Genomic DNA, 18,329 nt, shown 5'->3' on the forward strand with positions numbered 1-18,329 from the left:
CAAGCGATCCTCCTGCCTCAGCCTCCCAAAGTGTTAGGATTACTGGTGTGAGCCACCATACCAGGCCTCAAAGACTATATTCTTAAGCACTAAATCTTGTACTAAAGAAGGCAAGATGCAAAAAAATAAATTGCTATGACATAAGTGTATGATGAAGTTGGTTGACCCAGAAGCATGTCTTTGGAAAAGAATCTCCAATTTTTTAGCTCTAAGAAATGAGAAGTTACCCAAATGGCCACCAAATTTTATGGAAGCTTTTATTTTATGGCTGTTCTAGGCCCATTCTAGGCTATTCCATTTGACAGGATAGCCTTAGTGTTCCCTTTACTTAATTTTTATCTTAATATTTGACAATTTTTTTTTCAGAAATAAATTTAAATTCTACTTATGGTATGTTACCACCTCACAATACAAATGAATATAATAATATTAACCTTGGGGCAAGGGAGCAACAGTGCCACCAAAGTATATAAGGTCTGTGGTTTGAATTTTTTTCTTATAGTAGGGGGAATAGATTAGTGATGATACAGTCATAACTCATTTCCTAGGCTAGTCCTTGGCAGAGTCTAGGTAAGGTACAAACTAGAAAATAATTTGTTTTTTTTTTTTGGGGGGGGTCGTTTTTGCTCGGCAAGGTCTTGCTCGGTTGCCCCGGCTCGACTGTAGTGGCATGATCATGGCTCATTACAGCCTCTAACTCCTGACCTGAAGCAGTCCTCCTACCTTAGCCTCTCCAGTAGCCAAGAGTATAGGCACACACCACCATGCCCAACTATATATTTTTTTAATTTTCTTGTAGAGACAGGATCTTGCCTTGTTGCCCAGGCTGGTCTTGGACTCATGGGCTCAAGTGATCCTCCCACCTTGGCCACCCAAAGTGCTGAGATTACAGGTGTGAGCCACCACACCCAACCTAAAAGATAATTTGAAAATTGCAAGATAGACACATGATTTCTTCCCCTTCCTCCTTTATTCTGTTTTTTTCTTTGGATTTGTTTAGATCGTCGGAGGGCTTTGTTTTCTTTGCATTCAGAAGAATTGCAGTTACTAAGTTTCTCTCTATTATCAACTTCGTTAAAATTGAGGATTGTAATTAAGAATTGCCATTAAAAACCTGCTAATGCATTTACTGTAGGGATGTTGTTGAGGACATCACTATGGTTAGTCATTGGACCCTACATAGAGACAACTATGTAGGATATTTTTCATTCTGAGTGTCACAGAAAGCTTAGTCACTTCTGTAACTTACAGTGTTATTGTGTTGCTTGACTGCCAGGAAGCTTCCATTTTTATTTTCCTACTTTATTGTGCTATTTGCATAAGATGCCTCAAATCTTGACAAGAAGTAAATAATATTGGGCTTTCAGGGAGACTTCTTTCATATTTTCAAAGATTCAAAAAATTTACCTAAACCACTGTCTATTTTGTTTATTAGTAAAACATAATGTAACTCCTCATTTCTGCTAATTTTGCTCATATGAATTTGACATTAAATAGTATACTATTTGTACACAAAAACTTAAATACTACTTTACATACCTATACTTTAATTGTAATAGTATATTTATGTTTTATTATTATTACTGAATAATCCACATTACAATACAACTTAATTATTTTTAATTCTGGGAAATTATATTTTAAAACAATTTATAACTTGTAACAAGAGTATCTTGGTTTTTGGTATTTAAGAATGAGCTGTGTTCACTGTTTCTCTTGACCAAAGTCAATCAAACTCTCTCATGATTTCTTTGATACCTCTGTCTAAAATAATTGATACTTTATGTTTGAAAACATCTCATTTGGGGACTATAATCTAATTGGTAATTTTAATGAAATTAATTTGTTTATAAATGTGTATATTGTTTGGTGGATGTATCATTGCTTTCTGTTTGTAATATTTCTTAGTATTTGTTCATTTTTTATGATACTGTTCTTTATCTGGTAATTTGAGTAAATCCCAGTTGAATTATGTTGCCACATTATGTCTTCAAAAGGGCATAAAGTCAGTACACATGCTTCAGTAATATCTGGTTGTTTTACCCTTATGTTTCCCGTTGGCAATTTGAAATTATGGCTTCAACTGCACTTTAAATATGTGATAATAGCATGTGTTTCTAATAAGGGCCAGCATCATTTTGTTCAGAGAGTGTGAATGGTTGTCACTCATATATGACAAATGCACCTTCATCTGCTTCTTTGATAGCCCCCTAAAAACCATACCCTGAAATCAGGCCGATGAAATTAGCTGCTGTGTAAATTGTGTGTCTGAGTGGTTCATTATCTAATCACCGTCAGAACCACAGTGATAAAGTAGATTGAAGCAGGGAAGAGGTCTGCCAGATGATTTCAGACACCCCCCTCCCTAAATCTGGTTTCCCTTGGAAACCCTAATAGTGCAGTTTAGAACTTCAATCTTTCATGCCTGGAATTCAGTATCTTTTAATGTACCAAACTTGGAAATGCCAATAGTTCTAGAACATAATTTTGTTTTTGTGAAGACCATAATTTTATTTATTTAAATCAATTTTTGAAATATTGAGACTCTTGAACTACTGTTTTATTGCCAGTAGCCTCACTATTACTAAATGGGGAAAAAATGCTATGTCCTACTTGCTGAGAAGCCAGAGTAATTTATTTATTATGTTTATTTGTTAACCTTCTAGGAATCTTTCACTCTAATCATAATGAGCCCTCTGTATTATTTGTTTATTGAATTGCTTCCCTTTAATTCATTTTAGGTGCTTTTGAAGATGATGATATCACACATGTTGAAGGAAGTGTAGATCCTATTCGAGATATAGAAATAATACATGAAGAGCTTCAGCTTAAAGATGAGGAAATGATTGGGCCCATTATAGATAAACTAGAAAAGGTGGCTGTGAGAGGAGGAGATAAAAAACTAAAACCTGAATATGTAAGTAAAAATTTACAGCTTCTTTAGATACTCAAGAGTTTCTTGATTAAATTTTTTAAATAATGCATATGATATATCTAATATTGTTATGGAATTTTAGAAGCCAAGGGTTATATCTGTTAAAAAAAATTGTTAAGAAACTTTATTTTTAAACAACCAAGGACCATGGTGATAGGCTATTTAGGGGGTTCTAAGCAAGCAGTAGTTAGCAGTAATAATGAGTGTTTATATGATTACTATGTAGGTCTTCAAGTTTTAGTGTTAATAAAGTGTGGTTTATGATGAAAAACTTACTGGATTTGGCAAAATGACTCATACAGGTTTCATGGATTTGAAGAAGTGATTTATACAAAGAACTGGTTCTCCAGAGGGGTTAACTAAATTAATACACTCTTAAAGTAAACAGATCATTTTAATATTTTATGGAATGAAAAGATGCATCATTGTTCTTAATATTCAAATATGTTTTCTATCACATTATAATGAATAATTATTAGTAACGTTGTAATAAATGTTCCAAAATGTACTTTGAGGCTTTTAGTTTACATATGATTGAATTGTCTTTAACATTTAAGAAACGGTGCCCTGGCGAGGCATGGTGGCTCACGCCCATCATCCCAGCACTTTGGGAGGCTGAGGTGGGTGGATCACCTGAGATCAGGAGTTTGAGACCAGCCTAGCCAACATGGTGAAACCCTGTCCCTACTAAAAATACAAAAATTAGCTGAGTGTGGTTGTAGGTGCCTGTAATCCCAGCTACTCAGGAGGCTGAGGCAGGAGAATCACTTGAACCTGGGAGGCAGAGGTTGCAGTGAGCAGAGATTGTACCACTGCACTCCAGCCTGAGTGACACAGTGAGACTCCATCTCAAAAAATATATACAATAGTGGTCTCATAAGATTATAACGTCATATTTTTTCTCTACCTTTTCTATGTCTAGATAAACAAATATTTACCATTGTGTTACAATTGCCTACAGTATTCAACACAATAACATGCCCTACAGGTTTGTAAGAGCAATAGGCTATACCATATACCCCACAGCCTAAGGAATATTAGTAGGCTGTACAGTCTAGGTTTGTGAAAGTATACTCCGCATTGTTTGCACAAGGAGAAAATTACTGGAAGACACATTTCTCAGAACAGTATCCTCATCATTAAGCACTGCATGACTGTAGTTTCTTTGGGAGCTATATCAGGAGACACATCAGAGAGTAAGGAATTGAAACTAGTAAGAGAGGCCGGGTGCGGTGGCTCATGCCTGTAATCCCAGCACTTTGGGAGGCCGAGGCAGGCAGATCACGAGGTCAAGAGATTGAGACCATCCTGGCCAACGTAGTGAAACCCTGTCTGTACTGAAAATACAAAAATTAGCCAGGCGTGGTGGCAGGCACCTGTAGTCCCAGCTACTCAGGAGGCTGAGGCAGGAGAATTGCTTGAACCCTGGAGGCGGAGGTTGCAGTGAGCCGAGATCGCGCCCTTGCACTCCAGCCTAGTGACAGAGTGAGACTGTGTCTCAAATAAATAAATAAATAAAATATTTTTAAAAATAAAATAAAATGAAACTAGTAAGAGAAAGTAACCAACACAAAGTATGTAAATGAGCAGGTTACCCTTATGGGCAAGAGTAAGGAAGCTGGGGTAATTATCAACCAATTTATATCAGTTACTGGCTATGGGCTACTCCGAGGAGTGTTAACTCCTTGGTGCCTGTGTTAACTCCTTGGTGCCTGATGTCTTTGTGGTTTGAGCATAGAATTGAGTCAGACTAACAGATGCTTACCTTAAGCCATCACCATGTACTAGACCTGTGATAGCAAAGGGAATTTTGGGCAGGGTAATCCTATAATTCTAGCACTTCAGGAGGCCAAGGCAGGTGGATCACCTGAGATCAGGAGTTTGAGACTAGCCTGGCCAACATGGTAAAACCCCATCTCAACCGAAAATACAAAAATTAGCCAGGTGTGGTGGTGCGTGCCTGTAATCTCACCTACTCGGGAGGCTGAGGCAGGAGAATCACTGGAACCTGGGAGGTGGAGGCTGCAGTGAGCCGAGATCATGCCACTGCACTCCAGGCTGGCCAACAGAGTGAGACTCAGTCTCAATTAAAAAAAAAAAAAAAAGGAAAAGGAAAAGAAAAGGGATACCTATATGATTATGAGATCAACTAGCTACTGTAAGGAAGTTTCTTTTAGAAATATATTTCTTATTTTCTCTAGCAAATGGTCTAAAGGTACAAAAATGTGATAGACATAAAAGAGATAGCTACTTGAACTTTATGAGAAAGATAGGCAGGTCATTTTGTATTTTAGTTTAGGCATTGTATTTACCTATTCTTCTTCAATATTGTTGATTCTTCCTGTTCATTTAAATGTATCTTTATTTTCTGAGTAATCTTTCAAAAATTCAACATTCAAACCTCTTTTCCTATGAAGTTTCCAGTTTCTAGATTTGGATTTTTGTATTTTTATGTCAATAAGCATGAATGACTTAGGTTAAATATTCTCTAGCATGAAACATGAGCTGACTTTTTAATGTTAAAGCAGAGTCTTTCCTGAGAGCAAGGTAGATATACTCTGACATAAGATACACCTTTTTTTTTTTTTTTTTTTTTTTTTTGAGACTGAGTCTCACTCTGTCACCCAGGCTGGAGTTCAGTGGCACTATATCGGCTCACTGCAACCTCCTGGTTGAAGTGATTCTTCTGCCTCAGGCTTCCAAGTAGCTGGGACTACAGGCGCATGCCACGATGCCCGGCTAATTTTTGTATTTTTAGTAGAGACAGGGTTTCACTGTATTGGCCAGGCTGGTCTCAAACTCCTGACCTCATGATCCACTCACCTCGGCCTCCCAAAGTGCTGAGATTACAGGCGTGAGCCACCGCGTGCGGCCAAGGTACACCTTTTATAGTGAGTCTTGCTGTCTGAAGTAAAACCCAGGCATTAAAGAAGGCAGGAGTGGGATAAGCATTTTCTCTTGGTATCAGCCAAATGTGTTCATTTCCTAGGGTGGCTGTAACAAGCACCATGAACTGGATGACTTTAAACAACTATGTCTTCTTTCCCGGTTCTAGAGGATGAGAAGTCTGAAGTCAGGGTGTTGGCAGCTCCCTCTGAAGCCTCTCTGGGGGAGAAGTTCTAGCTTCTGGTAGCTCCAGGTGTTCCTTGCCTTGTGACAGCAGAACTCCAATCTCTGCCTTAGTCTTCACATGGCCACCTTTCCTGTGTCTCTGTCCAAATTTCCCTTTTCTTATAAGGACACAAGTCATACTGGCTTAAAGGCCCACCTTCCTCTAAGTATGGCTTCATCTTAATTAATTCCCAAATAAGTTCACTTTCTGAGTATCAGGGATGGGATTCAATCTATGATACCAAGTCATCAAGATCAAGGTTAATTTTAAATCTATTTATGTGTATGTACATCTCATTTGGAAAAATGAAATTTGAAAAATGAAGTTAGGAGGCTTTAAGAAACAATTTATTTTGTATCAATTATTTGGAAATCATTATACTTAGAAAATATTCATAGAACTAATAGCTAATTAAAGAACTAAAGACCACTAGAAATTATAATTAATGAGTCTTTTTTTCTGAAAACATCTGAGTAAAAAATTAATGTCCTCAGTAATATGTAACTATTAGCAGATTTCTTATATTCTTAAGGCAATTTTTAAAACTGGTATTAACATAGCTTTTGAAATATTTAAGGTATTTGTTTTTAACAAACATTGAAAGATTCAGAGTAGCATACAGGCATACTTCATTTTATTGACCTTCACTTTATTCGGTTCCACAGATGTTGTGGGTTTGGGGGGTTTTGTTGTTTTACAAATCAAAGGTTTGTGGCAACGCTGTGTTGAGCAACTCAATGCCATTTTTCCAACAGCAGGTGCTCCCTTTGTGTTTCTGTGTCACATTTTGCTAATTCTTACAAGATTTCAAGCCTTTTTGTTATTATAGTATTTGTTTGACCGGTGATCTTTGATGTTCCTGGTATAACTGCTTTGGGGAGCCATGAACCATGCACATAGAAGACAGCAAACTTTGTCGATAAATGTTGGGTGTGCTCTGATTGCTCCACCTACTGGCCGTTTTCCATCTCTCTCCCTCTCCCAGGTTGTCTATGTTCCCTGAGACACAACATTGAAATTGGGCCAAATATTAATAATACCCCTACGATGGCTTCTGAGTGTTCAAGTGAAAGGAAGAGTCACATCTCTCACTTTAAATCAAAAGCTAGAAATGATTAAGCTTAGTGAGGAAGGCATGTTGACAGCTAAGATAGGCTGAAAGCCAGGTCTTTTGCACCAGATAACCAAGTTGTGAATGCAAAGGAAAAGTTCTTGAAGGAAATTAAAAGTGCTCCTCCAGAGAACACATGAATGAGAAGAAAGCAAAACAGCTGTATTGCTGATATGGAGAAAGGGATTTTTTTGTTTTATTTTGGTTTGGTTTTTTTTGACACAATGTCTCACTGTCTTGTCCAGGCTGGATCCAAACCCCTGGGCTTAAGTGATCCCCTTACCTCAGGCTCCCAAGTAGCTAGGATTATAGGTGTATACCACCATGCCCGGCTAATATGGAGAAAGTTTTAGTGTTCTTGATAGAAGCTCGAACTATCTGCAATATTCCCTTAAGCAAAGGACTAGTCCAGAGCAAGGTCCTTACTCTTTAATTCTAGAGTTAGAAAACAGAGAGGTGAGGAAGCTGCAGAAGAAAAGTTGAAAGCTTGCAGAGGTTGTTTCATGTGGTTTAAGAAAAGAAGCCATAGCCCTAACATAAAACTGCAAGGTGAAGCAGCAAGTGCTAATGTAGAAGCTGCCGCAAGTTCTCCAGAAGGTCTAAGATCACTGATGAAGACAATGAAAACAACAGATGCTCAATGTTGACAAAACAGCCTTGGAAGAAGAGGCCATCCAGGCTTTAATTGCTTGAGAAGAGAAGTCAATGCTTGGCTTCAAAGGATATGCTGACTCCCTTGTTAAGGGCTAATGTGGCTGGTAACTTTAAGTTGAAACCAATGCTCATTACCATTCTGAAAATCCTAGAGCCTTTGAGAGTTATGCTAAATCTATTCTGCCTGTGCTATATAAGTGGAACAACAAAACCTGGATGACAGCACATCTGTTTACAGCATGGTTTACTGAATATTTTAAGCCCACTGTTGAGACCTACTGCTCAGAAAAAAACGATTCCTTTCATTGAGACCTACTGATCATTGACAAAGTACCTGATCATTCAAGAACTCTGATGGAGATGTGCTAGGAGGTTAATGTTGTTTTCTTGCCTGCTAAAACAACATCCATTCTGCAGCCCATAGATCAAGGAGTAATTTTGATGTTCATATCTTATTATTTAAGAAAATACATTTCATAAGACTGTAGCTGTCATAGGTAGTGATTTATCTCATGGATCTGGGCAAAATAAATTGAAAACCTTTTGGAAAGGATTCACCATTCTAGATGTCATTAAGAATATTCATGGCTGGGCGTGGTGGCTCATGCCTGTAATCCCAGCTCTTTGAGAGGCCAAGGTGGGCAGATCACGGGGTCAGGAGTTCAAGACCAGCCTGGCCAACGTGGTGAAACCCTGTCTCTACTAGAAATACAAAAAAAAAAAAAAAATTAGCCAGGCACGGTGGTGTGTGCCTGTAATCCTAGCTACTCGAGAGTCTGAGGCAGGAGAATTGCTTGAACTTGGGATTCTGAGGTTACAGTGAGCCAAGATCACACTACTGCATTCCAGCCTGGGCGACAGAGCAAGACTCATCTCAGGGGAAAAAGAAAAGAAAAGAAAAGAAAAGAATATTCATGATTCATGAGAGGTCAAAACATCAACATTAATAGGGGTTTGGGATGAGTTGATTCCAAACCCACATGGATGACTTTGAGAGGCTCAAGACTTCAGTGGAGGAAGTAACTGCAGATGTGGTGGAAATAGCAAGAGAACTGGATGTAGACGTGGAACCTGAAGACATGATGGAACTGCTGTAATCTCATGATAAAATTTGAATGGATGAGAAGTTGCCTGTTATGGATGATCAAAGAAAGTGGTTTCTCAAGATGGCATCTACTGCTGATGAAGATGCTGTGAACATTGTTGAAATGACAACAAAGGATTTAGAATATCACATACACTTAGTTGGTAAAGTAGTGGCAGGATTTGAGAGGATTGGCTTCAGTTTTGAGAGAAGTTGAAATGTGGGTAAAATGCTATGAAATAGCATTGCATGTCACAGGGAAATTTTTTGTGAAAGGAAGAGTTGATTGATATGGCAAACCTCATTGTTTTCATGTTTTAAGAAATTGTCACAGCCACCCAACTTTCAGCAACCACTACCCTGATTAGTCAGCAGCCATCAACATTAAGGCAAGTCCCTCCACCAGCAAAAAGATTACAACTCACTGAAAGCACAGATGATCATTAGCATTTTTTAGTAAAAGTATTTTTAAATTAAGGTTTGTATACTGTTTTTGTAGACATGCTATTGCACACTTAATAGACTACAATATAATGTAAACATAACCCTTATGCTTACTAGGAAACAAAAAAATTTGTGTGACTTGCTTTATAGTGATACTTCATTGCACTCACTTTTACTTGCTTTATGGTGATACTCACTTTATTGGAACTAAACCTGCAATATCTCTGAGGTGTGGTTGTACTGTAAAAATATATTCTTCCTCCTTTTATCTTCACATTTACCCCTTTCTTCTGTTTAGACTGTTGTGTGTCCTTTTAGGACACATGACTTAAAGAGATCATTTCTAAAAGAACATGATACTAGAGTAATTTTTGGTAAGGCTGAACTCTCAGTCCTCATAATCTCTAGTTAATTGAACCAAATTGCTTAACAGAAAAACTGTATCTATGACTCCTTCCTCTTTTGTACCATCTACATCTCATCCTGTTGATTTTATATCTTGAATATTCCCCATACCTCTTTCTTTCTTCTTGTTTTTATTACTTCTTCTTTGGTTTGAGCCTCACTTATACTTAATTTGTTTTTGCGGTTTAACTGATCTTTTTGCCTCTAACTGCTCTTGTTTTCCACAAATACAAAATGAAGATCTAATCATGTTATTCCCTTGATTAAAATACCTATTTCCTATGGGACAGTGCCAACATAAAGGCCATGGCTCACAAAGTTCTTTGTGACTTGGGTTTGCTGGCTTAACATTGCTTTTTTTCCAGCTCTCCTGACGGTGAACTTAGGACTTTAAATGTACTGATTTTACATGAGGTCATTTACCAGAACTTTACCTGTTTGGTACTCTTCCATTCCCATTTCTTAGTCATTCTTCAAGACATAGCCTAAAGCATAAGTTCCCTGTTCCTTAAAAACAACTTTTTTATTGTGGTATATACATAACATAAAATATACCATTAACCACTTTAAGTGTACAATTTCACTAGTATTAAGTACATTTATAATATTGTACAACCATTACCCCTATATATTTTCATAACTTTTTCGTCATTTTATACTGGAACTTTGTACTTTTATTATTCTTACAGCTTTTCTGTGAGTTTAAAATTTTTTTCAAAATAAAAAGTAAAAACAAAACGATAACATGTTTTAATGTATAGAGTTCAGTTAAAATACATGACAATAATACAGAAAGGGTAGGAGAGGGTAGTGGAGTAAAAATGTTAAAATACTGCAATAAAAGACAAAGATTATATTTCAAAATAACCAGAAGAATGTTCTTACTACAAAGAACTGATAAATATATGAGGTGATGAATATGCTTAATACCCAGATTGATCATTACACAAAGTGTACATGTATCAAAACATCGCACTGTGCCCCATCAACATATGCAATTATTATGTGTCAGTTAAAAACAAAACTTCAAATACGTTTACTTTCTCTGGGGAAAGAAAAAAGAGGAGTTTGACAGTTTCTCTAAAAGTTAATTATAGACTTACCATATGAACTAGCAATTCTACTTCTGGGTATATACCCATCACAGTTACTCAAACAATATATGTGCATGTATGTTCATAGTGGCAATATTCATAATAGCCAAAAAGGAATGAAGTACTGATGCTACAATGTGCATGAGCCTCAAAAACATTATGCCATGTGAAAGAAGCCAGGCACAAAAGGTCACATCGTGAATGATTCCATATATATGCAGTGTTCAGAATAGGCAAATCCATAGAGACAGAACTGCATATTGGTGGTTGTCAGAGACTAGGGGGAGGAATAATGGATAGAAACTGCTTAATGAGTACCTTGCTTTATTTTGGAGTGATGGAAATGTTTTGGATCTAAATAGAGGTGGTCTGCATAACATTGTGAGTGTATGAAATGCTTTAGTACTAGATTGTGTTCAGATGGCTAATTTTATGTTTTATGTATTTTACTCCAATAAAGTTTTTAAAAATTAAAAAAGACAAAGAATGTCAGATTGGGTTTTAAAAGTCCGCCTCTCTGCTGCCTACAAGAAACACATCTTAAATACAGATGCTCCTGGACTTACTTTGGGGTTACATCATAAGTTGAAAATATTGTATGTTGGCCTGGTGCAGTGGCTCACGCCTGTAGTCCCATCACTTTGGGAGGCTGAGGTGGGTGGATCACTTGAGGCCAAGAAACCAACATGGCATAACCCTGTCTCTACTAAAAATACAAAAATCAGCTGGGCATGGTGGCACATCCCTGTAATCCCAGCTACTTGGAAGGCCAAGGCACAAGAATGGCTTGAACCCGAGAGGTGGAAATTGCAGTGAGTCAAGGTTGCACCACTGCACTCCAGCCTGGGTGAGAGAGTGAGTCTCTGTCTCAAAAAGAAAAGAAAATATTGTATGTCAAAACAAAAAGCACTAATACCCCAATATACCCATCATAAAACCCAGAAGTCATAAGCTAAACCATCATAGGTCCAAATTCTCCTTGACTTATAATGCGGTAATGTCCCAGTAAAGTAAAAAATCTTAAATTGAATGAACTATTGTAAGTTGAAGATGTGGAAAAGTTGAAAGCAAAGAATGGAGAAATATATACTGTGCAAGCCCTAACAACAACAAAAAAGTTAGGATAGTGTATGATATCAAAGTAGACTTTAAAGGAGTTAAAAGGGGCATTTCATAATGCCAAATGTTCAGTATACCAGGAGGCACAAAAACTTAAGTTTGTATATGCATAATAATATAACCTCAAAATACATAGTGCAAAAAGTGGCAGGATTGGAAGACAAAACAAAAGAAAAACAAATCTATAGTGGTAAAAGAAAATCTTAATACTTTTAGTAATTGATAGAATAAACAGAATTTTAGTAAAGAATATAGAAGATTTAAACAACTTAATGAAGGAAGTTGACCTAATTGACATATATAGGATACTGCACCCAACAACGGTAGAATGTACCTTCTTTTCAAGTACAAATGGAACATTTTCCAAAATTGACCATTTCATTGGCTATAAAACAAACGAATTTCAAATTATTGAAATCATAAAGAATATATTATCTGAACACTATGGAATTAAACTTAGCAGTCAATAATGGGAAGATTACTAGAAATTGTCTAAATGTCTAGAAGTTAAGCAGTATAATTCTGAAAGATATCATGTTTCAAAGAAGAAATCACTATGGAAAGAAAATAGTTTAACTATGATAATGAAAATACGATATATCAAAATTTGTTGTTTTCTGATGTTTAAACTCAAGTTCTATAAATTTAGTCATAAATGTGTATGTCTCAAAATAAGGAAAGGTGAAATCAGTGATCTGAAAGTCTCCTTCTGAAGGAGTTAGAAAAAGAACAATAAAAGGAACCCCGAGAAATTAGATAAAAGGAAACAATTAAGGTGAAAGTAAATACTAGTGAAATAGGAAAGAAGCATGTAATAAAAAGGATCAAAAAGGCCAAAAGTTGGTCATTTGAAAACACTAGTAAAATATAAATTCTTAGCAAGACTAGTGAAGGGGGAAAGAGAAAAGGAAAAAACTAGCATTATGAATGAAAATGTGTTACTGTAGATTCTGTAGACATCAATAGGCTGCTAAGAGGCTATTATAAGCAATTTATGGCAATGATTTTGAAAAATATATGAGATGGGCAAATTTAAAAGACTGCTTAAGAAAATGAGTGTAAAAAGAAATAAAAATGTAAATAGTTTTATATCTATTGAAGAAATTGAATTCATAATTTTAAACCTTACTATAAAGAAAAGTCCTGACCCAGATGACTTTACTATACATGTAAAGTCTCAATCACACTCTTCCATACAGTAGAAAAAGAGGAAAAACTTTATGAGGTCAGAATAGTCCTGATACTAAAATCTTACAATACAAGACAGAAAAATTATAGATGAGTCTCTTTCATGAACATAAAAGCACATTCCTCAGAGAAAGAAGATATCTGCAGTATCTAACAAAGAACTCCTACAAATAAATAAGAAAAAGACAGCCTGATAGAAAAATATGCAGAGACTTCAACAAGTACTTCACAAAAGAAATTCCTCATTAATCACCACAGAAATGCAAATTCAGACTATGGTGAGATACCATACACTTGCTATAAATTAGTAAGACTGACAGTACCAAGTGTTGGGAAGAATGTGAAGCAAATGAAATTGTCATACAGTGCTGATGGGAGTGTAAATTAGTACATCTGCTTTTGAAAATTTATTAGCAATATGTATGAAGTTTAGATAAATGCCTGGCCTACAACCAAGCAATTCCAGTCTTAGGTATATACTCAAGAGAAATGCGTGCACAAATTTACCAAAATACATGTACAAGAATGTTTATAGCAGCTTTATTCCTAATAGCCTTAAAGTATAAACAGCCTAGATGTCCATTAACAGTAGAATGTATAAATTGTGCAATATTCCTACAGTGAAATATTATACCACAGAGAAAAACACAATACTGCTACATGGAATGACATGGATGAATTTCACAAATAATATTGAGCAGAAGAAGCCAGACACAAAGTAATATATATTGTGTGATTATTTCTATAAATTTCAATAACAGGCTAATTTGTGATGCAAAGAAGCCAGAAGAGTGATTATCTCTGAAGAGTAGTGGAACATTGTGACTGTACTACTAATAATCTTCTATATGTTGATCAGGGTAGTAATTACAGACATGTGTTCATTCTCTGATAGTTCATTTGGGCACTTGCATATGTTATACTGAGTGTATGTTATACTTCAGTATATTCCCTTCTCAAGTTTGACCTATAGGACCATTGATTATCTTCTGCCATATCAGTCGTGTCTCCAGATTGGACTTTTATTTTCCTCCTTTGATTTTGGTTTCATTAAAAATACTTGTACTTTTATCAGCTCTCTAGATATATCTCATCCATTTTTTTCTAACCTCACTGTTCTCTTTTTGTGACCTCGAGTGCATAGTTGGCTGTCATTGTTAAAGCTACCTGACCAGCATAAGTCAGTTCATCTGCTCCTATTGCATAGATGCTCTTATCCTTTTGCATTCTACTAAGTATGCCAAATAGTTCATTGAGGTTTTTTGTTTCTCAGTCATTTTTAAAGATGTGTTTTTTCTATGACTCTACTTTCCATAAATTATCAGTATTCCTTTTATTAAAATCAGATTTATTGGCTTCCCCACAACCTCTGGACCCTTCCTCAAACATGGTAAAATCCATTCAAACTTATTTTCAGGAATCACAAGGACAGTTGCCTTTTTAGAGAATGGCCAGATCCTTTGCTGAGATCTATACCTCAGAAGTAAATTGGTGTCCATTTTGGTTGCCACTTTATTGTAGACAGGGGCCAGAAACATTATATTCAGGTGGTGGTCTTACTGTCTACTTCGGTAAATCATATAACTGAAAACCTACAGTTGGCAGCCTGTATTCTACCAAGGTTATTGCTAGAATTAACCTATTGTGTTAGTTCTTGGGGAGTCCCCTTCACCCCCAAAATTACTCAGCCAGAAAGTGGTAGAACCAGGACTTGAACTCAAATCTTGAGGAATATGGCTGAAATCCATATTCTTAACCATATTCCATTTTTCTAAACCTGCTGTTCTCACTTAGCAGTATATTTTGGACATTTTCCCATGCAGATATACATATAGATACATCTCATCTTAATGGATACAAAGTGTTCTGTTCTATCAGTTCCCAATAACTTAATTAGCAAATCTCCAATTAATGGCTTTTTAGATTTTATTTATTTGTTTGTTTGTTTGTTTCTGAGAGAACTTTTGCTCTTGTCCCCCAGGCTGGAATGCAATGGTGCAATCTCGGCTCACTGCAACCTCCCCCTCCCGAGTTCAAGTGATTCTCCTGCCTCAGCCTCCCGAGTAGCTGGGATTACAGGCGCCCATCACCATGCCTAGCTAATTTTTGTATTTTTTTTTTTTAAGTAGAGACAGGATTTCGCTATGTTGGCCAGGCTGGTCTCGAACTCCTGACCTCAGGTGATCCAACTGCCTTGGCTTCCCAAAGTCCTAGGATTACGGGCATGAGCCACCACGCCCGGCCTAGATTTTCTTTTAAAAAAAGTTTTAAAAATGTTTATTTCTTTCATTATTTTTTTGGATACAGGGTCTCACTCTGTCACCCAGGCTGGAGTGCATGGTGTGATCGTAGTTTGCTGCAGCCTCGTACTGGACTCAAGCAATCCCCCCTCAACCTCAGCCTCTTAAGTAGCTGGGACGACAGACACACACCACTACACCCAGTTAATTTTTAATTTTTTTATTTTATTTAGAGATGGAGTCTCACTATATTGCCCAAGACAGTCTCAAACTCCTAGCTTCAAGCCAGCCTCCTGCCTCAGCCTCCCAAAATGCTGGGATTACAAGCATGAGCCACCATGCCTGGCTTTTTCAATTGTTTCTAATTTATATCTGTCTTCTTGTGCCAGTGCCATACTATTCTAATTACTATAGTTTTATGGTTTATTTTAATATCTAGTAGGACAAGTCCCATATTTTTCTCTCTAAATGTTTTTTAACCTTAAGCAAGTAGTTCTTTTAGAATAATGATATATTTAATATATAATATTCTTCAACATCCCTATTTTGATTTCAACTGGAATTTGTTAGATAAACATTATAAAAGGTAGAATTTTTATCAGTTTAGTATTGGATAGGATAGAGAAATTTTCAGTGCAGGGTCTGGCTAAAGCAAGTTTTGGGTCAGTGTTTCAACCTCTGGTCTGGAAGTCCCTGGACCTAGAACATTTACTTAATTGGCTGTTGTTGGGGCATTTGAGTAGTGCCATCAGAGTCACTAACAGCCATGGTTCTTGGATTTTTGGATTATGGATCCCTTTTAAAAGCATGTGAAAGTTATGTGCCATCTTCCCTCAAAGGGACATAAACGGAACTTTATGTACAATTTCAGGGTGAAATCTATTTATGGATCATAGGTTAATAATTCCTGCTATGGGAACTGAAGATACCAAGATATAGAAGTCTCATATTTTAGGAATATCTAATAAATGACTGGATTATTATGTAATTGTCTGCAAAGAAAAATTACTATTTTTGTGATACATGGATTAGTGATCAGCTATTGTACCCCAATAATAAAAATAAGAATATTGAATTTCTCTGATAGCCTGAATGAGAATGAGGATTTTGAATAACAACCTTGGGGGATGTCTAGGCTAAACAAGGAACAGTTATAAAAGTAGTAAGGAAGACAAATATGCCAGGATATGGAACAGAACATGAACTTTCAAGTCACTTAGACCAGAATTTGAATCTCATCTCTGCCACTTACTAGCTCTGGGAATTTAGGCAAGTCACACATGATGCTCTGAGTCTAAATACATTACAGTTACTGTTAACAATAACAATAATAAAATATATCAAGAAAATAGAGCATTTCTAATTTTAAATGTGAAGCTCTGAGTAAGAAGAGTCAAAGCAAAATAGTGAGGTATTAAAGGTGAGTTTGGGTGTTTTTGCAGTTATATGATAGTCGTTTAGCAAAAGCTAGTTCTTGCAGAATTAGAAGCCTGACTTGAGATTTCATGAAAAAAGCCAGTAGTTTTAGTAACTCAGAAATTTGAAGAAAAGGACTAGTGAACAAATTATACAGATGGAAAAGTATACATACACTTCAAAGGAGCACCCAACAGAACATATTGCCATTTTGTAGATCACTGGGATTTAATCTTTCATCTCTCATGACAACAACAACAGTTCTGTGCCAAGAACTGTGCTAAACACTATATGCATTATCTCTTTTAATCTTCACAACAACCCCCAGGAGGTAGATCTCATCTTCTGCATTTTATCAATGAAGTAGGTCACAGACCTGGTAAGTGGCTAGGATTTATTCCCATGCTTAAGCATTATACTGTTACCTCTTGAATTAGTCCACTCATGTAACTGCAATCTAACAAAAAAGTTCGAATGACCAGGAATTTTTATGTATCTCTATAATGTACAGAATTTATTTTGAAAATGAGGGATTTGTTAAAGTTATCAAAACAGCCCAATTTAGTACCCCTACATCTGTATTTTTATATAATGATAGTAAAGAAATATGGAACCTAAGGCAACTTCTAAATGCATTGATTCAATTTTTTTTTCCAGTTAACCAAGTTCAGTTAACTGGAACCTTTTATTCTTCTAATCATCGTTATTTATATATGTATTTATACATATGAACATAAGGAAATAAATTCAGTCAACCATTAAGCATTATATCCAAACAAGCCCAAATGTTTTCTTTCATCTGTTTAGAAGTTTTTCAGATAAGGAATATTACATCTTTTAATTTTTTGCTAAAATTAGAATTAATTTTTACTTTATGTAAGAAAAAGAGCACATTGAAACTATACCATATACTGATCATTTATATAAGATAATCTTATCTGAAAGGCAATCTGTTTTTTATTTGTCTGAAATAAAACTGACATCTCTTAATAAATCTAAGTTGTCTTTTCTTGGCTGTTAGATCTTTTGTGGGAATAATTAAGAGAGCACTGAGTACAAAATATTTTTATTTCAACTGTTCAAAAACTAGGTTATAATATATAAATTTCTCTAAAAATATTTGAATGTGGCTTTAAGGAATACTGTGCTGTTCAAGAACTTTGATTATAAGTGAATTCTATTTAATTAAAACTTGACTGCAAAAAATTTTTTGAGTGCTCCTAATTTGTAATATAATTTGTAATGTGAGAAAAAGCAAACTAATGCCAAAATGCTTTTGTGATAAGATTTCTGTATCTGAAGTACTGGTCTAGTTAATTTAAAATGAAAGAGAAATATGGAAATTCCTTCACTAGTGATCAGCACTTATTGAGGCTCTTAGGTTTTGTAAAAATGTTTAGAGTTACAGAAGTATTTTATACTTTTTATATGATTAAAATTTAATTTCTTCCCGTATTTTTTGTTTGGCTTTCTTTTGTCTGTTTTCTTTCTTTAATTGAAAAAACTAATGGAACCAAATATAAGATG

The 18,329-nt window shown here is 35.8% G+C and overlaps 1 protein-coding gene across 5 annotated transcripts in view; it reads left to right on the plus strand.

Annotated features, from left to right (window-relative positions):
- The window catches only part of OLA1 (Obg-like ATPase 1), a 172,648-nt gene that overhangs the window by 103,511 nt on the left and 50,808 nt on the right, over positions 1–18,329 (plus strand). For all 5 annotated transcript variants that reach the window (XM_011991889.1, XM_011991892.1, XM_011991894.1 and 2 more), the window contains one exon: positions 2,742–2,917. In XM_011991889.1, the coding sequence (XP_011847279.1) occupies positions 2,742–2,917 (176 nt within the window). The remainder of the gene's footprint in view (positions 1–2,741; positions 2,918–18,329) is intronic.

Source organism: Mandrillus leucophaeus, unplaced genomic scaffold (genome assembly GCF_000951045.1).
Source record: "Mandrillus leucophaeus isolate KB7577 unplaced genomic scaffold, Mleu.le_1.0 Scaffold40, whole genome shotgun sequence".
In the NCBI taxonomy this organism is placed as follows: Eukaryota; Metazoa; Chordata; class Mammalia; order Primates; family Cercopithecidae; genus Mandrillus; species Mandrillus leucophaeus.